We start from the raw sequence: 20,478 nt of genomic DNA, 5'->3' as shown, positions 1-20,478 counted from the left end.
CTACTTGACCCCATCTGGTGTGAATGGGGCTTGTAACCAACTCACAGTTACTCCACACGGGAAAAGAGGGAACGCTTGCTCCCGCCCCACCTGGGTTGACTCCAGGAGGTCTGGGGGGGTCGGGGCTGCCCGAAGCCTCCCAGCAACAAGCCGCGGATTTTGCCAACTCCTTTTCTTTTTTGCCCCGCTGGACACGTCCCTTTCTCCTGCCGGGCCCCACCCGCAGCCAGCACACGCCCCTCCGCCACCTTCGCCCCCCTCGGAACACCCCACGCCCGCCCCGGTGGGCAGCGGTGGGGGGCGAGGGCCAAGCGGGCGCACCCCCGGATGGAGGAGATGCTTAGCCCGGGGCCGCCGGGCCGGAGCGAGGCTGGGGGCGGTGGGAAGGGCGGAGGCGGGGGGGCATCCCTCCGGGAACTCCCCCCCCTTCGGCCTCCCTCCCCGGTTTTTGCGGCGCGCAGGCAACCCCGGCGAGGAAGATTTGGGCTGAAATCACGGCTTTCTCTGGATGATCGACAGCTCCGGGAGAAACCATCGGCGGGCGGGGGGAGCCGCTGCTCGCCGCCCGCCCGCCGCCCCCCGCCGTGCCGCCGGCCCCCCGCCGCCCCCCGCCCCGCCGCCGCCCACCCGCCGCCGCCGCCCGCCGCCCGCCGCCCCCGCCGGCAGCGCGGCGCCCCGGGGCGGGGCGGGCGGCGCGGGGCGCTCCCCCGCGCGGCGGCGGCGGTGGCTCGGCCCGGCCGCGGCGGCGGGGCCGGCGGTGCGCTCCGTGCCCGCGGCCGTGCCCGCGCCGGCGGCGGCCCCAGCGAGGGGGCTCGGCTCTGCGCTCCGCCGCCGCCGCTCCCTCGCCGCCTCCATGGAGCGCCGGCCGTGCCGCCTCTGATGCCCGGCCCGGCGCGCACCATGGGGCCGCTGTGGCTCTGCTGCCTGCCCCTCGCCCTGCTGCCCCTGCTCGCCGCCGTGGAAGGTAAGGGGGGGCCGCGGGGGGCGGGGGCCCTTCTGGGGCAGGGCGAACCCCCCTTCGGGTTTTTTTCCCTATTTTTTGGGGGGGGATGGCACTTTGTCCCCCTCCCCCCCCTCCCCGCCGCACCCCCTCCGCAGCGCTGGAGGGGAGGCGAAGTTTTGGGGAAGTGCTGCCCCAGCTGGAGGTGTTGCCGCCGGAGCCCGGTGCGGAGCTGGGGGCCCCTCGTGTGTCCCCCCCGTCGCCCGTCCCCAGACCCTCCCGATCGCTGCGTTGCCCTTCTCTCTGCCATCCCTTCGCCAAGGTGGGCATCCCGCGCCGGCACCCCGGCACCCCCGCAGCAGGTCCCCGGGTGCTGCTTGGGTACCGTGGAGCCTCTCTCCCAGGGATGCCCGGGCTTCGCCACGCCGTGCCCGCTGCTGGTGGCTGGGAGAGGCTTTGGGGCGCACCTCAACAAGGCCTTGCCGGCATCCTGGAGCTCATGGCTGGCTCCCCGTTGGCGGCGTGGCTTTCCCAGCGTCCCCGGGAGGAGCTGGGCTCCCCGCCGAGTTCCCCCGGTGCTCAGACAAAGCAGAGCCAGGCGGCAGGTGGGGAGCTCCTGCGGGCTGGGTGCACGGGGAAGGCACTGGGCGGGAACCCGATGGTGGGGTCTAGGCAAGGGGGGACTCATCTTCCCCCTCCGAAGCCCATCTCAGCTATGCCTGCGTGCATCCAGCCTGCCTGCTGCATGGGCGCCCTGGGAAGCGCCGGAGAACTGGGCTGGGCAGGGGTGAGAGCAAGGTGTCAGGCCGAAAACTGGCTCATCCCGGCGCAGCGTGGTCCGTGGGTATCTGCCCGTCACGGGAGGGCTGTGTCCAAGCTGGCGAGGGGCTGGGTGGCTCTGCCGTCCCCCCAGCTTCGCCGGGCTGGTGGGCAGGCTGGGCGGCTGCCACTGGCCTTGGGCGTGGAGGCGCCGGGCGGTGGGAGCTGCATGGACAGTGTTTGTCTGGAACATGGATGAGGCACCATTTATTAAGTTGGAGTTTTGGGAGATGACTCATGGGTTGGCCAGCTATACATCGTGATATTTACAATATGGGAGCTTGGCATAAATAGGACTATTTACGTTGCAGTGGAGAGCGCTAGCCAGCTATGCTATTCAAATGAGCACAGTATGTTTTTAATTAGGAGGGGGTTGGGGTGATGAGCATGTTTGTGGGAGCATACATGTCCACGTGGGACGTCTGGCCTGATCAGCCAGCGGCGCTGACACTTACAACGGGGTTTGTGCTTGGCCAACGGGGCCCGAGCGGGCTTGGCCGTGCGGAACCGACGCTGCTGACTACGGCAGGGGAGGGAGTCAGGCGCCTTGTGCAGGGATGGGGTGACAACTCCACCCCGCCCTGCCCTTCCTGCATAGCGAGAGAAGCTGCCGGGCGGTGCTGGGGGATTGGTGACCAGGTCTTGGGGCTCGTGCGTGCTTGCTTGTAGACGTGGGTGACCTTCCTACCATCATGGCAGGAGCAGCAGGGTCTGGATGCATGAACACCTGGGCTCATCCCAAGGGATGGGGATGTATCTGGGGACGAGGGGGTGGCCAGTGCTGGCGGGGGGTTTCATCCACCTGAGATGATTGCCATAAGGTGTGCTCCTCCATGGATGGGGATGCGCCTGGGGAGGTGGCCCTGCACCGTACTTCCAGTAACCATCCCCATCTGGGGCTGAAAGCGTTGATTTGGGCTTGGCGGGGTCCCCCCTGCACCCCTGCTGTTGCCTTCTGCCTTGTGTGTGTGTGTTGTGGGGTTGCGATGGTGGCTCGCAGTGTGTGGCATCCAGCTACCGTGTCCCAGCCTTTCCCTCCTTGCAAAGACTTCTGGAGAGCTGGTGAGGCAAAAGTGTGCAGGACACAGCTCCCCGGGATGCTGCTCCTTCCTCCTCTTTGGGAGCTGCCTCTTCCTGGGGCTTCCTGGGATGCTTGGATGCGGCGTCCATCTGCATCTCTGGATGCTCTGGGCCCTGTTGGTGCAGGCAGACTGACCCAACAGTGGCCACTGGCCAAGGAGACAGTGGCTGGACCTCACCCCATCCCCCTGGCCACAGGGCACCTCTGTGTTGGCAATGCCCTCCACGCTGCCATCACCAGCTCCGGCGGATTCCCAGGGCCAAAATGGGGGAAAAAAAGGCTCGTTCAGGGGAAAAACGCATTCTGGTTATTTGCTTGGGGATCCTGCCTCTTGAGTCCTGTTTTCAGCTCTGCTACAGAGCTTTTCTGTAATGCTGGTAATTTCACTTGTCTCCGATGTGCCTCAGTTTTCCTAATTACAAGGTGTAAAATAATACAAGCGTCTTTCCCAAGGGAGCTGCGAGGTTTTGTTAATGAACATGACAAAGTGCTTTGGGATCCGTGGCTGAAAGCACAGCCTTAGTCAGTGCGCCTGTGTGTGGGGTGTTTATTTATCTACATGCTTTATATTTCTCTGTACGACATATATTCACTTGCATTTAACAAACCTTAATTAGAAACAAAGCCGATAGGGAAGGAAATATAAACAGGAGTGTGCATGAAAATTGGAAGTTGATTACTCACTGGCCAGCAGAATGCGTGTCTCGGGCTCGGGAGGAAAGGCTGTTTGGTTAAAACTGGCTCTGTTAAAAGGAAATGTGAAAAGAACGTAAAACATAAATCAATATGGAAAACACGGAGGTGGATGACAACGTACATAAAGCAGAGGTTACGAATTGCATACAGTTGTTAAGGCAGTTGCAAGGTAACATATCTGCAGCTGAGAAGGTTCAGGCTTATAAAAGGAAAGTTTTTTTTGTGTGTTTTTTTTTAAAAAAAAAACAAAACCAGAAAGTCAAGAACAAAGGAGTCCTGGAAGGGTCTGGATCCCACACCGGTTGGTAACAGTGCTGCTATCACTAACGGCTCCTCTTTGTATTCCTGCTGGCGTATGCCGCACGCCTATCTGGAATACTGATACTTCCGAGGTATTTTTGGGGGGAGCTGGGAAGGGCACTTAGGTATTTTAAAATCAACAGCCTGGCTAACTCGCATGCGAGAGGGGAAAGAAAAAAAACCAAAGGCACTCTTCACCCCGTTGGAGTTAACTTTTCATAAACCTTGCAGTGCTGGCAAGTTTCCCAAGGGCTGGAGGAAAGCCAGCCGTGTGCCAAAAAATGCGAAAGGAGAAACGAGATGGCCCTAATATCTGCGAGGGTTCAGGCAGCCCAGGAGCCAGCAGCGCAGAGGCAGCAGCAGGCTCTGATGGGCGAGGGAGAATCGCCCAGCCTGAGTTTTGCTGCGAAGCAGCATCATGGGCGGGCAAGGGGACTTGATGTTGAGCGTCCTTCTGCACCAAGCAGTCGTGATCCTGAGCCCAGTGTTGGGCTTGGAGAGGGATGCTGGTACAAGAGGGCTGTATCCTCTCCTGGGGTGGGCATCCCCAGGGCATACCATGGCTGAGGTGCTGGACACGAACACCCGTGCCCATCCTCCGAGCAAGCTGGAGACAGGACCTTTGTCCTGTTAATAGTGTATTAAATAGTGTAAAAACATAGTTAATAATGTATTAAAATGTACACAATATACATTATGCATTTATTATATTGCATACATGCACATAATATACAGTATATTGTATTTTATGTATGCTATAACATATTTTAGTGTTAAAATATTGTCACCTCTCTTGTATACATGGTTGTGACCTGCTGCTGAGCACATCTGCAGCCTCCTCCAGGCCCAGGGGCAGTGCCGGGGGTATGCCAGCAAACGCAGGGCTTGGTCTGTGCGTCGTCGTGCCTGGCTTCGTTATCTCAGTGGAGGAAGACTTTAGCCATCTCACCGAGGTTATGGGTCACACCAGGGCAGTTGCTTTGACCTTGGTGCACCAAGGAAGTGGCGTGTGCCCGGGGCATACCAGGACCATAAGAGCTGTGAGAGCACCCTGGCAAGCCCAGCATGCTCCGGAGGGATGCAGCAGAGCTGCAGGTCCAGGGAAAAAACTGGATCTGTCAAGAAGCCGATCCATCCCACATGTTTGAACTCCAGATCTGCGAACGCTGTCCTGAGTCCAGGCTGGAAACAAATTTTTGACAAATAGGACTGAGGTGTGGAGCAGAGACCGTGCTTTTGGGTCAGCCCTGTGCTGCCCGTCTCCCTGCCGCTGCCTCCCCTCCCTGTCCCTGTTTCCTGGGTTAATTTTTGACAAGGTGCATTCCTTGCACCCGCCTGCCCTTTGCATTACCGGGGCAGCGACCAGAGGAGAAAACTTCTTTTGGAGACCGAGTGAGTGCCTGATCTAAACATCCGTGTAGCTGCCGATGCAGCTCTGCTCCTCTGCTTTTGCCGGGTGGGAGCAGGAGTTACTCCCGATCCCTGCTGTATTTCCAACTTCTCTGGGTGATAAAAGCCAAGGGAGCAGATGCTGGAGGGAGATGCCAAGGGGACACGGCTGTAGGGGACGAGGGCTTGGGGCTGGCATGGCTGCCGATGTCCCCCAGCTCCTCAGGAGGATCTGGGGGTGTGAAGGGGACGTGGCTGTGCCTTGGGGATGCTGCCAAGGGGTTTTGGGGCTGTCCCCCAAGGATGGGAGCAGTGGTCCCCTTTGCGGACAGGCTAAGGATCTGCCTGCACTAGTCAGCAGCTGTTTGTGTACACATACCTGAGCTGGCTGTAAAGAGGGGTGGGCAGCAGCGGGGCTGTGAAACCTGCCTGAGGAGCTGGGTAAATACTGGATGCTGAGGTACCTCCTGAGGCCTGAGTGCTTTTGTGCGGGTGCGGCCAGAGCTGTGATAAATGAGAGTCTGAGCCCACCGCTCCTGCCCCAACCCGCGCCTGCTCCCGATAGACCAACCCTGCTGAGATGGGTGCTTGTGCGTGGGCCTGTCCAGGAGTGGGTGTGGGGTTCCCATCCCGCAGGAAGTCCTTTTTTACTGAGAAAGGCCTCTGTCGGCTCCCATCCTGGTTTGCAGTCCCTCCCAAACCTGGTTTCTGGTTTGCAGAGATGCCGGAGTGAAGCACTGCTGCCCCTTGGGTCGCATCGGGATGGAGGCAGCAGGGAGATCCTCAGAGGCAAAAGTTCAGCCGTTAGATAAGGGGCTAACGGGGCCTCCCGCGATAAGGCGCTGACACGCGGTGCGGGCAGGAGGGAGAGGCGGTGCCCCGGGGGGGTTCGGGAGGGGGCTCTGCCCTGGCTGGTACCCAGGGATCCAGGGAGCATGGTGGGGGGGCGTATCGCTGGGAATGCTGGAGGCGGGCAGGGACCCCTTGAGGGGCTGGGAGGCGGCAGCTAGGAGGGTGTGAGGAAGGAGGGGTGCTGCAGGGGGTTGGGCAGGGATATATTGATGCTGACTTTATATCGATATTGGGTGTCCGGGAACATGCTGGAGGGATGGCAGTTTGTGCCACGTTGCAGGCACAGAGGGGGCTGTGCGGGGCGTGCCAGCCCCCCCCCCGAGCAAAGCAGGATAGGGATGAAGGAGTAAGTAAGGATCATGCTGTGCAGTCCGCCCCTGTCTGAATTTCCATGCTCGGGGATGAAGGGAACAGCATTAGGTCTCTGCTAGCCCTCTGACCCAACTCATGGCACCGATTGCCAAACGTTAAGGGAGATGAAACGGGCCACGAGGGTAGAAAACACAACTATAATTGTGGATGGTCCTTGCCTCCGTAAATGTCACATAGGGGTGTTACTCAGAAATTACAGTTTTAGTGACTGTGAATAATCGCAGCTCTTCAGAGAGCCCACAAGAGGAGGGTCTCATTGATTTAGGGCCGAGCATCACGCATGATGCAGTGCAAGGTGTGGGGCCAGCTCCATGGGAGCAGGTTCAGTCTCATGGCAGGCATGAGAAGGGGCTGGTGAGTTGGTGAAGCTTTATCAGTTGGTCTAATAAATGATGTTCTTTCCACCTTACTTCTCTTAGAGGAAGACCATTGCAGCTGTAAAATGACCAGCACTTAAAAATACTGCACAGTAACATTTTGTGAGTCAGGCAAAATGAAGGAGCTAGCCGAAGGGAGCCTCTAAAATAGCAAAATACTGGCACACGATGTGGGAAATGATATTAAAGCTCAGCATAAATGCATGCAGCCGTTTAATGTATGAGTTTTAAAAAAGAAAATAAATCTTGATTAAATGGCAAATTGAGGGAGGTCACTGGAGGTAAAAGATGTTCTTCAGAAAGTGGAAGTGGTGTCTAAAAGGGGAAAATAGAAAAAAATCAGAAACTGTGGCGTGGTGAACACAAAACCATATATGGCAGGCTGACAGAAATTTGAAAAACAACTCGTGAGAAGAAATGAATTATCCCTCCCAGGCCCCCTCACAATGAATGAGAATCAGGAGCTTAAAACTGACCAGGATGGAGCACTTGGGGAGATGAGGAACAACTTCAGTGTCCCCCCAGATGGCCGTGGCCAAGGGGACTCCTGCCAAGGAGCCTTCCTTCCCAGGGCAGGGCTGAGAGACTGCCCTGAAGTGATGGCAGAAGAGCTTATATTTTAGAATAAATTGGTAAAACGAATATTGGGGCCAGAGCAAATAGGATGAGCATCCTTTAAGAAGAGCTCCCTAGGTGATCCAGGAGGGTCCAGAGCAGTAATTTTAGAGGAAGAGCTCTGTTATGGATTAAACTCTGCTTAAAGAGGGAGAAACAAAGAGTCAGTTTTCCCACTGGACAGGGGTCAGCATGAGGCTTGCGCTGTGCGACGTATTTATAAACGCGCTAGAAAGGGGTGGGAAGCCGAAGCCGAGAAAGTTTGCAGATTATACAAAATTATTCAGGACGATAAAAACAACAGTTGTCTTTAAAATATTGTAAAAGGATCTCATGACACTGGATAACCAGGCTATAAAGTGGCAGATTAAATGTAGTCAGTGATGAATGAAAAGGGATTCGCATGGAAAAAATTACCCTAAACCCATGCATGCACAGTGGCAGTCTTTAAATTACTTATTAGCATTTTAAGAAAGAGATCTTAAAGTCATTGTGGATGGCTCTTTGAAAGCATCAACTCAGAACTGGGAAAGGCTGGGAAAGGAGGGTGAAGATGCTTGTACAGGAGAGCTACACGGGCAGGGGGGCTTCAGAAAAGACGTAGCTTGGGGGTCACAGAGGTGTGTCGGACTGTGGGAGGTGTGAAGAAGAAGGTGATGAAGGGGTGATGATTCATTATTTTATTATTAATTATTCATTATTTTATTACTATTTTTTCACTTGCTTTTGAGTTCTCAAGCAGCAGGTTTAAAACCAGGAGCGATGGAGGGTGGAGGCAGGAGTGCACTGGGCAAGGTGAAGCCCACCCCTGCCTGTCCTGGGTACTGGGAGTATCAGGAAGCCCTTAATGCTGGGCTGTAGAAAGTGGGGTGCTTTCTGCACCTCCTCCGTGAGCATCCCCCCGGTGCACTGCTGAAGGTGGGAGGGAAACCAGGAATCCCTTTGGCTCAGCCTCCTGTGGCAGATGCACTATTTGAGGTCTGTCCCAAGGGGGAAGGTGTCTTCTCCAGGCTCTGATGCTGGATGCCCATGCTCAGTGGGGATCCCATCGCCCCCCAGTTCCCAGCTTGGCTTTCAAGACCATCTGCATCTTCCGAGGCAAAGTGCCGGGGGGGCGTCCACATCGCTCCGGGTGCTGATTGCCTTGGCTGTGATGGTGGACCCTCTGGGTGCGGGAACGCCTTCCAGCCTTATGCAGGCTCTTGGTTTTGGCAGGGTGGCTGGGCGAGGGTAAGGTCCCCTGGAAAATGCCTGTTGGTGCTTGCCTTTGCCCTGCTCGGCGTTTCGGAGGGCGAGAGCATCTGGCTGGAGCTGGGGGAGGAGAGGAGCTACCCTCAGCCTGGGCTTCATCTGCGGGGGGCGAAGGCTGGGTTTAGGGGAGGTGCTTGGCCCCTCGCCCGCTGGCTGAGCAGGTCAGGGGTGGCGAGGGCGGCTGAGCGTGTGAACGTCCCCACGGCAGAGGGGATGCCTTGAGCTGCACGGGCTCATGCTCAAAAGGCCAAACAAAGGGAACAATGGGCTCTGTGGCCAGGCTCCTGGGCAGCCTGTGGCTGGCTGCTGAGCCCCCGACATGGGAGAGGAGGGGGAGGCGGCTGGGCTGGCCGCAAAGGGCTCTGTTCCCCTCTGCTCCCACCCAGGCTTTGGGGGTCACGGGGACACCTGGTCCACAGCAGACTGAAGGACAAACCGCGTCCCAGGCGATGGTTATCCCACGCTGAGCAGCTCACTGCCTGTGCCCAGCTGGACCAGGCTTATTTGGGGTCTGTCTGCCTGGCAGTGTGCTGAAATGAGCTCTGCTCCATGGGAAGTGTCACCCCAGCTCCTAAAACATGTCCCCAAAATGTGGGGGATGCTGCTGGAGCCTGGTGAGCTCTGGTTGCGCGTCCTCACCGTGCCTTGCAGGGACCCTTGTTGGGCGGCTGGTGCGGTGCTGCTCTGCTGCTGCGAGGCACAGGAGGAGAGCTAGGGAGGGCAAGGAGGGTCAAACAGGGGACAGACCCTCTCAACGCCCTGTCCAGACCCTCTGTGAGCCTGGACAACTTGCAGCCTGGAGCCCAGCAGAGGGATGCAGGAGAGAGAAGACATCTCCATCCTCCACAGCCCTGGTGCACAGGGGTCGTGGGAGGCTGTGGATGAGAAGCATCCCATGCACCATGGTGTGGCAGTGCAGGTTCTTCCTATCCCAGAGTCTCTCGGGGCAAGGGAGGACAGATTGGAGCACTCTGTCTTGGAGCAGCAGACAGGGGGTCCTTGGAAGCTCTTCAGTCTCCTGAGGAGATCCTGCTTTTCTCAGCCTCCCAGGAGGCCACTCGTTCATGCGGGGTGGCCACTGAACCCAAGTGCTTTGGCTTGGATTGCTTGCTGAGACTAGAGGGTTGGGCATCATGTTTCTGAGGACAAACTGGGCAGGAACAGGCTGTTCAGATGCCTCCAGGTGTGTGGTTGCTTTCACCCAAGAGACTGGTGTGCATGTCCTACCAGGACCTGTATCTGCCTGCATCCACTGTTCTCCACTCCCTCCAGGCATGGGCCAGTGGCCATGGCTAGTACACCTGGAGGGAGCTGGCAGCATCCTTCCCTGCTGCTGGCTCCCATGACCCTGCAGCTCATTCTCTCTGGGTATGGACAAGGTGCTGCTTCCTGGAGTTTGGCTTCAAGCCTTTCTGTCATAAGACGCATCTCTTTCTTGCAAGCTCAGCTTTTTGTACGGCCAGCGTTTGAGCTGTTGGGTAGGGGTGATGGGACTCATCAGTCTGACCAAGGAGGAAGGCTTGGTCCCAGGACATACATGGGGATGACGCCTTTATTGCGTATCTACCACCTATTCTGTGGATGTGTCTGACGAAGCTGTTTGTCGTCTTGAATAAGAGCTAGGAGTGCTCTGGACTGACAAATGCATGTGCAGCTGGTTTGAGGCGACATATGGTAGAAAGTCTGCTGAAGATCAGGATTGGGCCAGCTAAACAAGTTGGGTGCAGCAGAGGGGAGGTTGAAGAAGCCCTGGGCCATCACAGAGAGGTTTGTGCGGTGATGAGTGGCTGCGAGCTGGCAGGGCAGCCACCCCAGCCAGTGCACGCCACGTGCTTGGGTGTGAGATGGGCTGGAGCACACGAGGGGTCACGTCTGGCCGTGCAGAGGTTACGGTCGCGTTTCATGATTTGCTTTGCTTGTAATCCTGTTTCCAGGCTCCACAACTGCAACTCGGAAACCTTTACGGTGAGCCTCACTTAATAAATCTTTGCCTTGTTTTACTTTTAAGCCTGTCTGGTATCAGGGGACAAAGTGAGCAGGAGAAATGCATGAACTGGGGGCAGTGCAGATGAAATAAAACAAGGTGTACGGGCTGGCTGGAGTGTGTTGCCTGCAGGGAGGGGGGCTGGCCAGGCTGCAGAGAGTTAATTGTGGCATGCCAGCTTTGGGGAAAGCATTTCCTGCGGATCTCTCGCAGGATCCCCGCCACCTCCAAGGTTGCTTGCAGAGCGCCCTTGCAGGTGGCTGAGCACTGGTTTTGTGTGCTCGTCCCCAGCCTTTGTATGCACGCCCCGGCATGTAAGCTGCCTGCATGCGCTCCGAGAGAGCACCTGTGTGATAAATGTGAGCAGGCATGTGGCTTCCTCGCTGCTCTGGTGTAGAAATGGGCACAGCTCTGGGAGGGAAAGCAAGCTGGCGATGTTTTTTTTCTTCTTTCCCTGGGGAGCAGAGAGTGGCCAGTGCCTGGATGTGGGGAACGGCTGGTAGCAGGGTATTAATTGCCCAGTGCTGGAACGTGCTGTGTGGTGGGATGGAGAAGACTGCTCCTCCGAGCTTGCTCCTGCCTGGCACGAGGCACAATGCTGTGGCAGCAAGGGGGTGGATTGAGGCGAGGAGAGCAGCCTCCCCAGGAACAGTTTTCAGCCAGGTTGGGCAAATGCATTCCCCAGGCAGAGCCTGGAGTCGCCCTGTCCGTGCTGAAACTGGGACAAAGCCTCGCTCCTCTTACCCACCTTGTGGAGGGCTGGATAGTCCCTGTGTAACAAGGACCCTCCTGGGCTTCTCCTGTCCTCGCTGCATGTTAGCACTGCTCTGGAGGCTCAGAAAGGATAAACACAGAAGTGTGTATGATGCCGTGTGGAAATCCCTTGACAGCAGACGCATAGCAGAGCCGCGGGGCGCTGGCGTGGGCTAGAGGAGCAGGCTGTGCCAGCTGCTCTGGTGGGGAAGAGGTGCCGAGCACCTCCAGGACTTGTCCCTGTTTGTCTGCTCTACCTTCGGGGAACCTCGAAGAGAGTCCTCAGACAGATGCAGAGCAGTTGGGAGCAGGACAGGCACAGGAAAGGTGCTAATTAGGATGTTGGCAGCATTAGTAGGGGTTGCTGTCTGGCTAGTGGGGAGTGTTGAACAGGCAGTGCAGGGTCTGCTCTGTGTCGTGCTCAGTGTAAATCTCCAGGCAGCAGGCAGCTAGCGAGTCTGCAGGTGGGATGAGGCCAGCTGCCTGGTGTGTGATGGAGCTGTCCTGGGGTGGGTGGGTGCTGCTTTGAGTCCACCCGTGGCAGCTGGGTGACGGTTGGTGATGTGGCTCTGTCACGGGTGGGCCAGATCTGCTCTGAGCATTGCCTAGTGATGGGGAGATGCCTGCTTCAGGTGGTTGCGCTGCTCCTGCACAGAACTAGCGCCTGATACACAGGGTTTTCTCCTCCTTTTGGCTCTTCACCTTTCTTTTTCCGAGGCTGTAGGCAAGATGGAGAGCAGAGAAGTTGCTAACAATGCTTTTTTTTTTTTTGGTCTGATGTCAAACTCTTGTGCCTTCAGATTGAATAGCTGACACGAGATTTTGCTGTGACTGACACCTGTTCTGGCTGGAGAGCAACAGCTTTTGATAAACACAGATCCTCTGGAAACGCTGAATTTACTGGCAGCTGCTTCCATTTGTCATCTGGTCTCTGTTCCTGGGTTTGGTTAAACCTTGCACCACTCTGGGAGGTTGCTGATGCTCCTCCTTGGGTCGAGCGGTGGCTGGGGAGGTCTCCTGGGCTCTACTGGTTTATGGCGAGCCACGGGACAGGCAGGACGTGCAGACACGTGCAAGTAAGGCTTTGCTGGGGAGTGCATCCAGGCTTGTCCCTCTGAGCCAAGCACTGGGGCTGAGCAAGTGGCTGTCCCCATCCTGGTGGGACACGGCTCATGGGTGTGCACATGGGGGGCAAGTGAGCACATGCCAAAAGCTGAGCGAGGCAGCTTGTCCCCGGCATTTGCTTTTATCCCTCGGCATTGCAGAAGCCCATCCCTGCTTATCTGTGGGGCTGAGGGTGAAGTACAACCTCTCCGGGCTGGGTCCTGCAGTGCTGCTTTGCTGGTCCCTGTTTCCATATGTCTCTGCGTAAGAAAAGGTGGGGCTGCACAGGCGGGCTTGAATTTTGGACTGGAAAGTAAGGGTTGTGTAGGGGACACTGCCAGGGCCTGCGGTAGGTTTGGGAGTGGCATGTTTGGGGACCAACAGGAGGGACCAGTGGAGCCTGCGCGTCCCTGTGGTGTGCTGGACAGGGTGGCAGGGGCTGCCCATGTGGCCTTGTGCTGGGGGAAGAGAAGCAGGTCACCCTCAAGGAGAAGTCTTGCCCTGTAATTTGGGTGGCCTAAATATGACCTGAGCTCCCACTTGTGGGTGCTGAGCCCTTGGAAAACTGACCTGGCGTTTTACCGCGCGTTTGGGAGGTCCTTGGTGTGTGGGCTACAGAGGGAAAGCGGAAAAAAAATGGGATTTGCGAGGTCAGCCATGGGTGTGTCATCCAGCCTCGAATTGCTCAGTGGCCAGAGGGGTGGAGAAGGGCTTGGTCCCTGCTGTGGGTCTCCCAGGGGTGCCAGCAGCTGATCGAGCCATGGCGGCGTGCCCACGCTGTTGTGTTTCCATCAAGGCGCCCATCGCCCTGTGCATGGTGCATCGGGGTCTGTGCTACGTGTGCTGGAAGGAGAAACCCCACGGGTGCATGGGCTCAGGTGATAGCATCTGAAAGCGCCGTGGGGTCTCCTTCCCTTCTGTGGCAGGAATGTTCTGTACTCTTGTGCAGGGCTAAAATAAAACTCCTGGCAAAGTCCCATCCCACATAAAGAGCCCAGTTGTGCACTGAGGCACACGTCTCTCTCCTGGCTGCTGTGGTTGAGGATGTTCAACACAGGGTTTCTGAGGTGGTGGTGTCTTTTGTTTGATGCAAAAGAAGGGTTTGAAATCAATGGTAGGCTCTTGTGCTCGATGTGCTCCAGAGCTTCAACTGTGAGAGGCTACCTTGCATGGCTGTTCACTAACGTGAGCATTGGGAGCCCACCTGCAATGGGTGTGTGGTGGCCCCATCATGCCAGGGACTATCATGAGGGCGGCCAGACAAACTGCTGGATGAGTCAACAAAGCCAAAAAAAAAAAAAAAAAAAAAAAAAAGCATTGGCTCTGTTCCAATTCTATAACAATAAAATGAAACAAACATCATGTTCAAATTGCCTGAAGAAATCCCACCCACCAGTTGCTCTAAGGGAGACCCTGCCAGTCTGACGTTGAATGGTCCCGCTCCCTGAGGATGCACATCCCGTGTACAGTCCCCATTGATGCGTTGCGGCAGAGGGAGTTCCTGCCCCAGCCCCCCCACTCTTTTCCCCTTTCCAGCTAAGCAGAGGGTCTGGAGGGGGGGCTTTTCTTTGCTGCACAAGCCTGTCCTCCAGCGTGGGTTTGGTGTGACCCTGTGCCAAGCCTGGGCTTGGAGGTACTCGCTCTTCCAATCTCTCCCCCTCCAAATCTTTATTTCCTTCTCAGGCAGTCAAATTTAGAGCACCCTGGGGGTGTTTTGTCCCAGGTGGTCATGGTTTCCTGGGTCAGCGTCTGCCTGAGCTGAGTGGAGGTGTTTGGATGTCCTCTCCCCAGAGGCTGGCTCCTGGGAGGACTTTGCCCATGCCGGGGGCCACGGTCTCTGCTCCAGCCATGGAGTGGCAGCCTGATAGAGACAGCGGAGACACACAACTCTCATCATCTCAGTTTAGTGAGGTTGGCTCAAAATCAAGTGTTTTAACCGCTCACAAAATTTTGCTACGGGATTTATTCAGTGTCTTAGGAGGGTGGTGGAGGGCCCTGTGCTGGTTCTGGGATTGCTTCTAGGAGAGGACGTTGAAGCCTACTGCTGACAGCACGTTTTTGCAAGAGCATTTGCATCTCCTGCATGCAGCTTCTGGGACCCAAAATGAGTCCTGGAGGGGTGGTTATCTTTTGCCCTGCTCTGGACTGCAGCGGGGGTAAATATTCACTAGAGATCAGTGCAGTGATTGCCGAGTTGCTTTTATTTTGGTCTCTTAAGATAGCGAGGCCCGTTGGAGGTGCAAGCGGGGATGGCCTGCGGCAGGGCTTGCTGGCCTTTAATGCTTGGAATAGTTTTGCCGCTTGCATTTGCAGGGCTCCGGCGGGGATGAGACTTGCTGGTCTCCATGGTTTTATGTGCCATGGGACTGTGCCAACAGTTTAATCACAGCTGAACCCTCATAGAGCAGCATAAAAAATGTTGTAGTTGGGATTAGGTTACCCATCCTTCCTATAAAAGACTCTATAAACAGTCCATCAAGCCCAAGCATTCCTCTGTTGGCTGTGAGGTCCTTTGCTCTTAATGGGTCTGGCATTTGCTTTGACTAAATTTTTTTTTTTTGGGGGGGGCACCACTTTAAAGGAGCCCTCAAAGGATGGCTTTTCTGCTTGCATTAGTGGGGGAACCCAACTGGGCTGGCTTGGCAGAGGCGGTGTCACAGGATCTGGCTGGGGAGGCAGGGGGTAAGAGGCAGCCATGACAAGCCCAGAAGGCACTGACAACAGCAGCTGCTCCCTCCCCATTGCTGAGGGCTTTTTCTGTATGGATTTGCCGTTCGACAGGGCGCTGGAGAGTTTTCCCTAATCTTGGGGCGGGCAAGGACCTGGGAATCTCCCTGTCCTATCTCCCAGCACACCTCACACCTGTCTTGTCTCTACTGCAGCTTGAGCAAGTTCCCAAAAGCTGTTGAAAATCCTACAGCTTGGGCTGGGCACCAAGTGGTCTCTTTCTGGCCATGGGTGTGCTCCCACCTTCACCTTCATGTGTGGTGCCTGCCGTGGAAGAGCCCCCAGTTTAATACCGTGGGACTTTCTTGGGGTGCTTTGAGTTTTGTTGTTCGGCCTTTGGGGAGCCATGGGGCAGGGAACAGATGGATGTGGGTGGTGCTGAGGGTATTCCCTGTCCTGGCTGCTGCATCCTTGAGGCAGGTCTGCGCACACCTTGGTTGTGTCTTGGGGCAGCTCATCTATGGGACCTCATAGATGCTCCTGCCCAGAACAGTCATCTTCTCTCTCCTGGAAACCTTAAAACCATGGTTATGCTCCTGTTCTCCTAGCAGTGGAGTGGAAGGAAGAGCAAAATCAGCGTTCATTTGCACACCCAGACTTAGCCCTAATCCTCCTGGCTCCCAAGGAGGTCTCCGGCTGTGATGGCAGTCCTGTCAGTGACACCTGCCCGCTTGGAAGAGGACTGAAGCCGTCCTGTTGTTTCACACACAACGAACGTCTGTCGGGTGGGAACAGCATCCGTGCTGTGGTGCCAGAGCCAGGCACAGGGGGCTGTCCTTGATCAGTGCCACTGTGTAACTGGGGCCATCTGGAGTTTTTCCTGGCTGGCACTTACATCTGCTGAGCCACACCAGCTCGAGGGGTGTTTGCTGGAGGAGACCAGGCTTTCCAGTGCTTTTCCCAATAGAGTTTAAATTATTTTAAGGATTGTTCCCCCCCAACTTTCCTTTGAAGATGATTTGGTCAATTTAATCACCAGCACAAAAGTGGGGTTTCTAATGTAAGCAGTTAGCAAGACCCCCTCCCTTAGTATCCTGCAGAGGGCAATTCAGTCCACCTGCCTGGGATGGCTGTTTTAGATCATCTGGCTTGTCCTTGGAGGCCCTTTTCTCTCTGTCATTACTATCTGTACAAAATTAACAGCATTAAAGTGGAAGCATTATTTTTTCATATGGCGAACGCCAAGGGAGGTGAATCCTGCATCCTTTACCTGAGGATGCTCTGTGAGCGTGGAAGAGCGTTAAATACTTCAGCATTGGTTTCCTTCATCCCTCTCCATCATGCTGACGGTAAGACAAAAGTGAACCTGGGGCTGGTTCCTGCAGAGCCCACTGAGGTCCAACGCTGGGAACTATTACTTGAAACCTACCAGCTAATCAGCTCTTAATCCCTTTAGCATGTTTTCGGTGATACAGAGTTGTACACCCAGGCAATGGCTTGGCTGTCGCTAGCATGGTTGGCTCTGCTACGCAGTGCTGCTGTCACTCCTGCTGTTTTGGTAGTCAGAAAGCCTCCTGCCTTGTACATGGTTACTCTCACCAATCAAACTTGTAATCTCAGTGAAGAATGAAATCAGATTTGTTTGACAAGACCTGTTTCCTGTAGAAGTATGTTGACCGGTGCTAATTATACTCTTGTTCTTTAATTCTTTATGATTTGAATTACATCAGCATTTTCATTATTTTCCCAGAAGTGATTTCAGGCTGAGACCTTGAATGCCTAACATTTCATTGCATTGTAATTCTAGCACATCTACTAAACGTGATCCTTCTTCTGCACTGAGATGCTTCTGCCTTAGTCTCTTCAAGGACTTACCAGCTTTCTTCTTCTCCCAGGCATCCCCTCATGGGCTCTTGCTTGCTAATTCTTGAAGTCTGTTGAGTCTGTCACTGTGAAATGTGTTTGATTTTCTCAGTTCTCCTTCTCCCCATCCCAGTCCCTTAAGTATTGTAAGCTCTGATACTTCTCAGTCAGAAGTTGTCCTCTGCCTTGTGCTCTCCACTGGCTGGTGGTGCTCATGGATCTGCACTGTCTTTTCCTCAGGCTGCTGTTGCAAGTGATAAAGATCTTTTTGAAGTCTCCTCCTGCCTTCCAAAGTGCTTCTGGGTTCATCTCTCTCCCCCTTGGCAAAGGGGATGGAGATGCTCTCTGGAAAGTGCTGGAAAGAGCTATGTAGGTTTGCTCCACTGCCTGGTTATTCATGCAAACATTGACCAGTACTGGAACCAGGCTGTGGAGCTTTCTTGTGGTTTTCTGCCAATCTGATGTTAGTGACTAGTCCCAGGATTTGATTTTTCAACCTGTTGTGGAGGTGTCATACAGGAATTTCATGTGGCCGTGGTGCCTTGGGGTTGTTTATGAAAGTGTCATAACTGAAAAGCCCAGAAATGAAGATAAACGATGGCTGTGGCTTCTCCCACCTCCATGAGGTTGTTGTCCCTGTTAGAAAAGAGCCAAGTTGTTTGCTCACCACATGGTCTTGGCGCATCTGTTCCAGCTGTGGCCAAAGTCTTAGTTATTTTCTAGATGCTTGCAAACGGCGTGTGTGATTTTTAAGAGAATTACAGTCAGACAGTCCCTGGGTTGTTAGTTATGTATGAGCTAAGGAATCCTGTGTTACTAACGGGAGGAAGCAGCCCTGTCCTCCTGAGGGCTATGGAAATAACATCCTACTTTCCTAATAAAGACACAGAATGGCTGACCACGGCCATCGTTCACAAACTGTTAAAAAGAACTGCAGCAAGGGAAGCTCTGATTGCATATAGGGGGGAAAAAAAATTGCCCTGAAAACGGTGCAGTGGTGAAGCAGGGCCCAGAAAGGTGACAGGATCTCCAGATCTCCATTTCTGGGCATTGTCAATGCTTTTTTGTATGTTTCTGTGAATTTTAACATTTTTACTTAGCATTTTGTCTATATGCTTAAAAGAACACCGCCACCACCATAACTTCTTCTTGTCTTCAGCCATGCCAGGCATGGCTTTTCCATAGGTTTCCCTTATTAACTTGCTTCACTTCATGCCAGTCACAATAAAATATGAGTTGCCTGCTTACGCTGCTTCCATTTCTCACGTATTGGCTTTGTACGCATGGTCGTCACCAGCACTTTGTTACTCTGAGGTTGGTTTTGTTTGAAGTTGTTGTCTTCCTAGATTGTCAAATAGTAGCCTTTAAAAAAAAAAAAAAAGTTGTTTAAACTTTTCTTTGAGTCATAGAATCATAGAATGGTTTGGGTTGGAAGGGACCTCCAAAGATCATCTAGTCCAAAACCCCTCTGATTTTCATTTGTACTTTTTGCTCCTGTTTCCTGGCTGACTCTGCTTGCGAATTTTCTGAGATTTGGGAAAGCCATTTCAGGTTTGACCTGTCCTCCCTTTGGCCAACACAGGCTATGATCGTCAGCGCTGGGACAATTACATGCTTCCAGTCCAGTGATTCAGCCCTCTTTCTGTGTCATTATGAGGTCCAAAATTGTAGACCTCGGGGTCTTTAATGCACTTTGTGCATTAAAATTATGTAACGAGCCTGTCCTCACCGATTGCAGGGTATGATATAGTGTAATGATGACAGATATTGACAGGTACAAGGGACCTGTTTCCAGGCAGTGCGAGAAGCAGAAATCTGGTGATGAGAGCTGGGTCGTTGGCTCTGTGTCCATCATGTGTTGGCTTTCCATCATGTGTGTCATCGCACTATTTCATATCCTGAGCACGTTTCTGATTTATATTGGTGCAATGGTGGCTGAGCTGAACTGATGCAAACTGAGATGTCTTCTCCAGCATCCTCTTCAGGATAACTGCCCTTTGATGAGTTTACAGTGTAGACTACTCCTAGTCCCAGCTCTGATGGATTGACATACCAATGATGGCTTGGTTCAATCCCCTCCTTTGTAGACAAGCCAGGAGCTGGAGGAGACATGGTTTGGAGAGGTGACAGCCCAGTCTGCTGTGGCAGCTCGGTTCAGACATGCTGGTCACCCTGCACTCACCTCTCCCTGGCTCTCACTATCCTCCTCCTCAGGAGCCCTGGCCAGATTTCCTGCTGAAATGGAGAGGGGAGTCCAAGACTGCCTTAGCCTCGGGTTAGGCACAGTGTCAGGTGAGTTGAATAGGATGTTTTAGGACTGAAGAAAGACCATTGATGGCTGGATTTGAGAGGATGTGCAATGACAACAGCCTTTGTGAGCAGGAGACCTGCCCTGCTTTGTTGATGGAGAAAGACCTGCTGCCCTGCCAAAACCAGCTTTCACCTGAGAAGGTGGCTCCTGCTAGACATTTGCTGGCATCTCTTGGTTTTGGGCTGTGCAAGTTCAGCTGACTTGATGCATTGCTGCTGGTTAAGGAAGAAGAGTCCTTTTGGCATCCACGGAAGGGTAGGTGAGCCTCTGAATTTGCAGGATGGATGCCAAGGTGCAGACTCACTCATATCGATGAGCCTGGTGTTAGACCAGGGAGACCCTGCCTTACTCGTGCCTTGCTGTCTTTGTGCGTCTGCTGGATTTTTGCTCCAAAACACAATAAAGAGAAAGCAATGCTATTTTTTTCCCCCCACCAAATAAGTTATAATACTAAACAGATGGGCATCCTGGAGTAGGCAGAAGGGGTTGTATTGTCAGTGGGATGGGGTGGCTCCTACTTCCTTGGATGGTTAATGTGGAGATGGGTCTGGATGATGTACGAGAGCGTTTCCCAGCCTGTGTTCCAACCAACCTTCCTGTGGGCAAAATTTAGAACTGTGTGTTGTAGCTCCACTTGCCAGAAGAAGGGAACATTGGGGTGGCAAACGGGGTCTGGATGAGATAGTAGCTGGCGTCATTATATAGGAGACCTGCTGGGGAAGTGATCTGGGGTCCTGCAATGCTCACCTTGTTGAAGAACAAGATTTTTCAACTCCATCAGTTAAACAAGGCATCTCCATCTTTGATCAGAGTAGATGCCCAGCTCTGGTGTCCCTGTCCCTAAGTCCCCCTGTCCCAGTTGTAGCAGTGATTAGGGTGGCTGTGGATTTACCCAGTTAAGTCCTGGAAACCTCCAGTGCTGGAGATCCCCCACCTCTCTGGTGGCCTGCCTCAGGGCTGTACAGCCCTCCTGAGGAAGCAATATCCTAAATAATCTTTTAATATCCAACTTGAACATCCCAAGTTACAATTTATATTTTGAAAAGGTCTCTCCTGGGTCAGGATGCCCATCCTGGAGTCACTTGCTGTTCTCATTTTATGGGA

General features: G+C 54.3%; 1 protein-coding gene across 2 annotated transcripts in view; it reads left to right on the top strand.

Moving 5' to 3' along the window:
* The first annotated feature begins 745 nt into the window (after positions 1-745).
* Positions 746-20,478, top strand: part of EPHB2 (EPH receptor B2) — a 129,647-nt gene continuing 109,914 nt past the window's right edge. For both annotated transcript variants that reach the window (XM_075520318.1, XM_075520316.1), the window contains exon 1: positions 746-964. In XM_075520318.1, the coding sequence (XP_075376433.1) occupies positions 880-964 (85 nt within the window). In that variant the 5' untranslated portion in view covers positions 746-879. The remainder of the gene's footprint in view (positions 965-20,478) is intronic.

The sequence above is a fragment of the Mycteria americana genome, chromosome 18 (assembly GCF_035582795.1).
Source record: "Mycteria americana isolate JAX WOST 10 ecotype Jacksonville Zoo and Gardens chromosome 18, USCA_MyAme_1.0, whole genome shotgun sequence".
In the NCBI taxonomy this organism is placed as follows: domain Eukaryota; kingdom Metazoa; phylum Chordata; class Aves; order Ciconiiformes; family Ciconiidae; genus Mycteria; species Mycteria americana.
The sequence above is the reverse complement of the archived record's forward strand: the minus strand, read 5'-3'. Positions and strand labels throughout refer to the sequence as shown.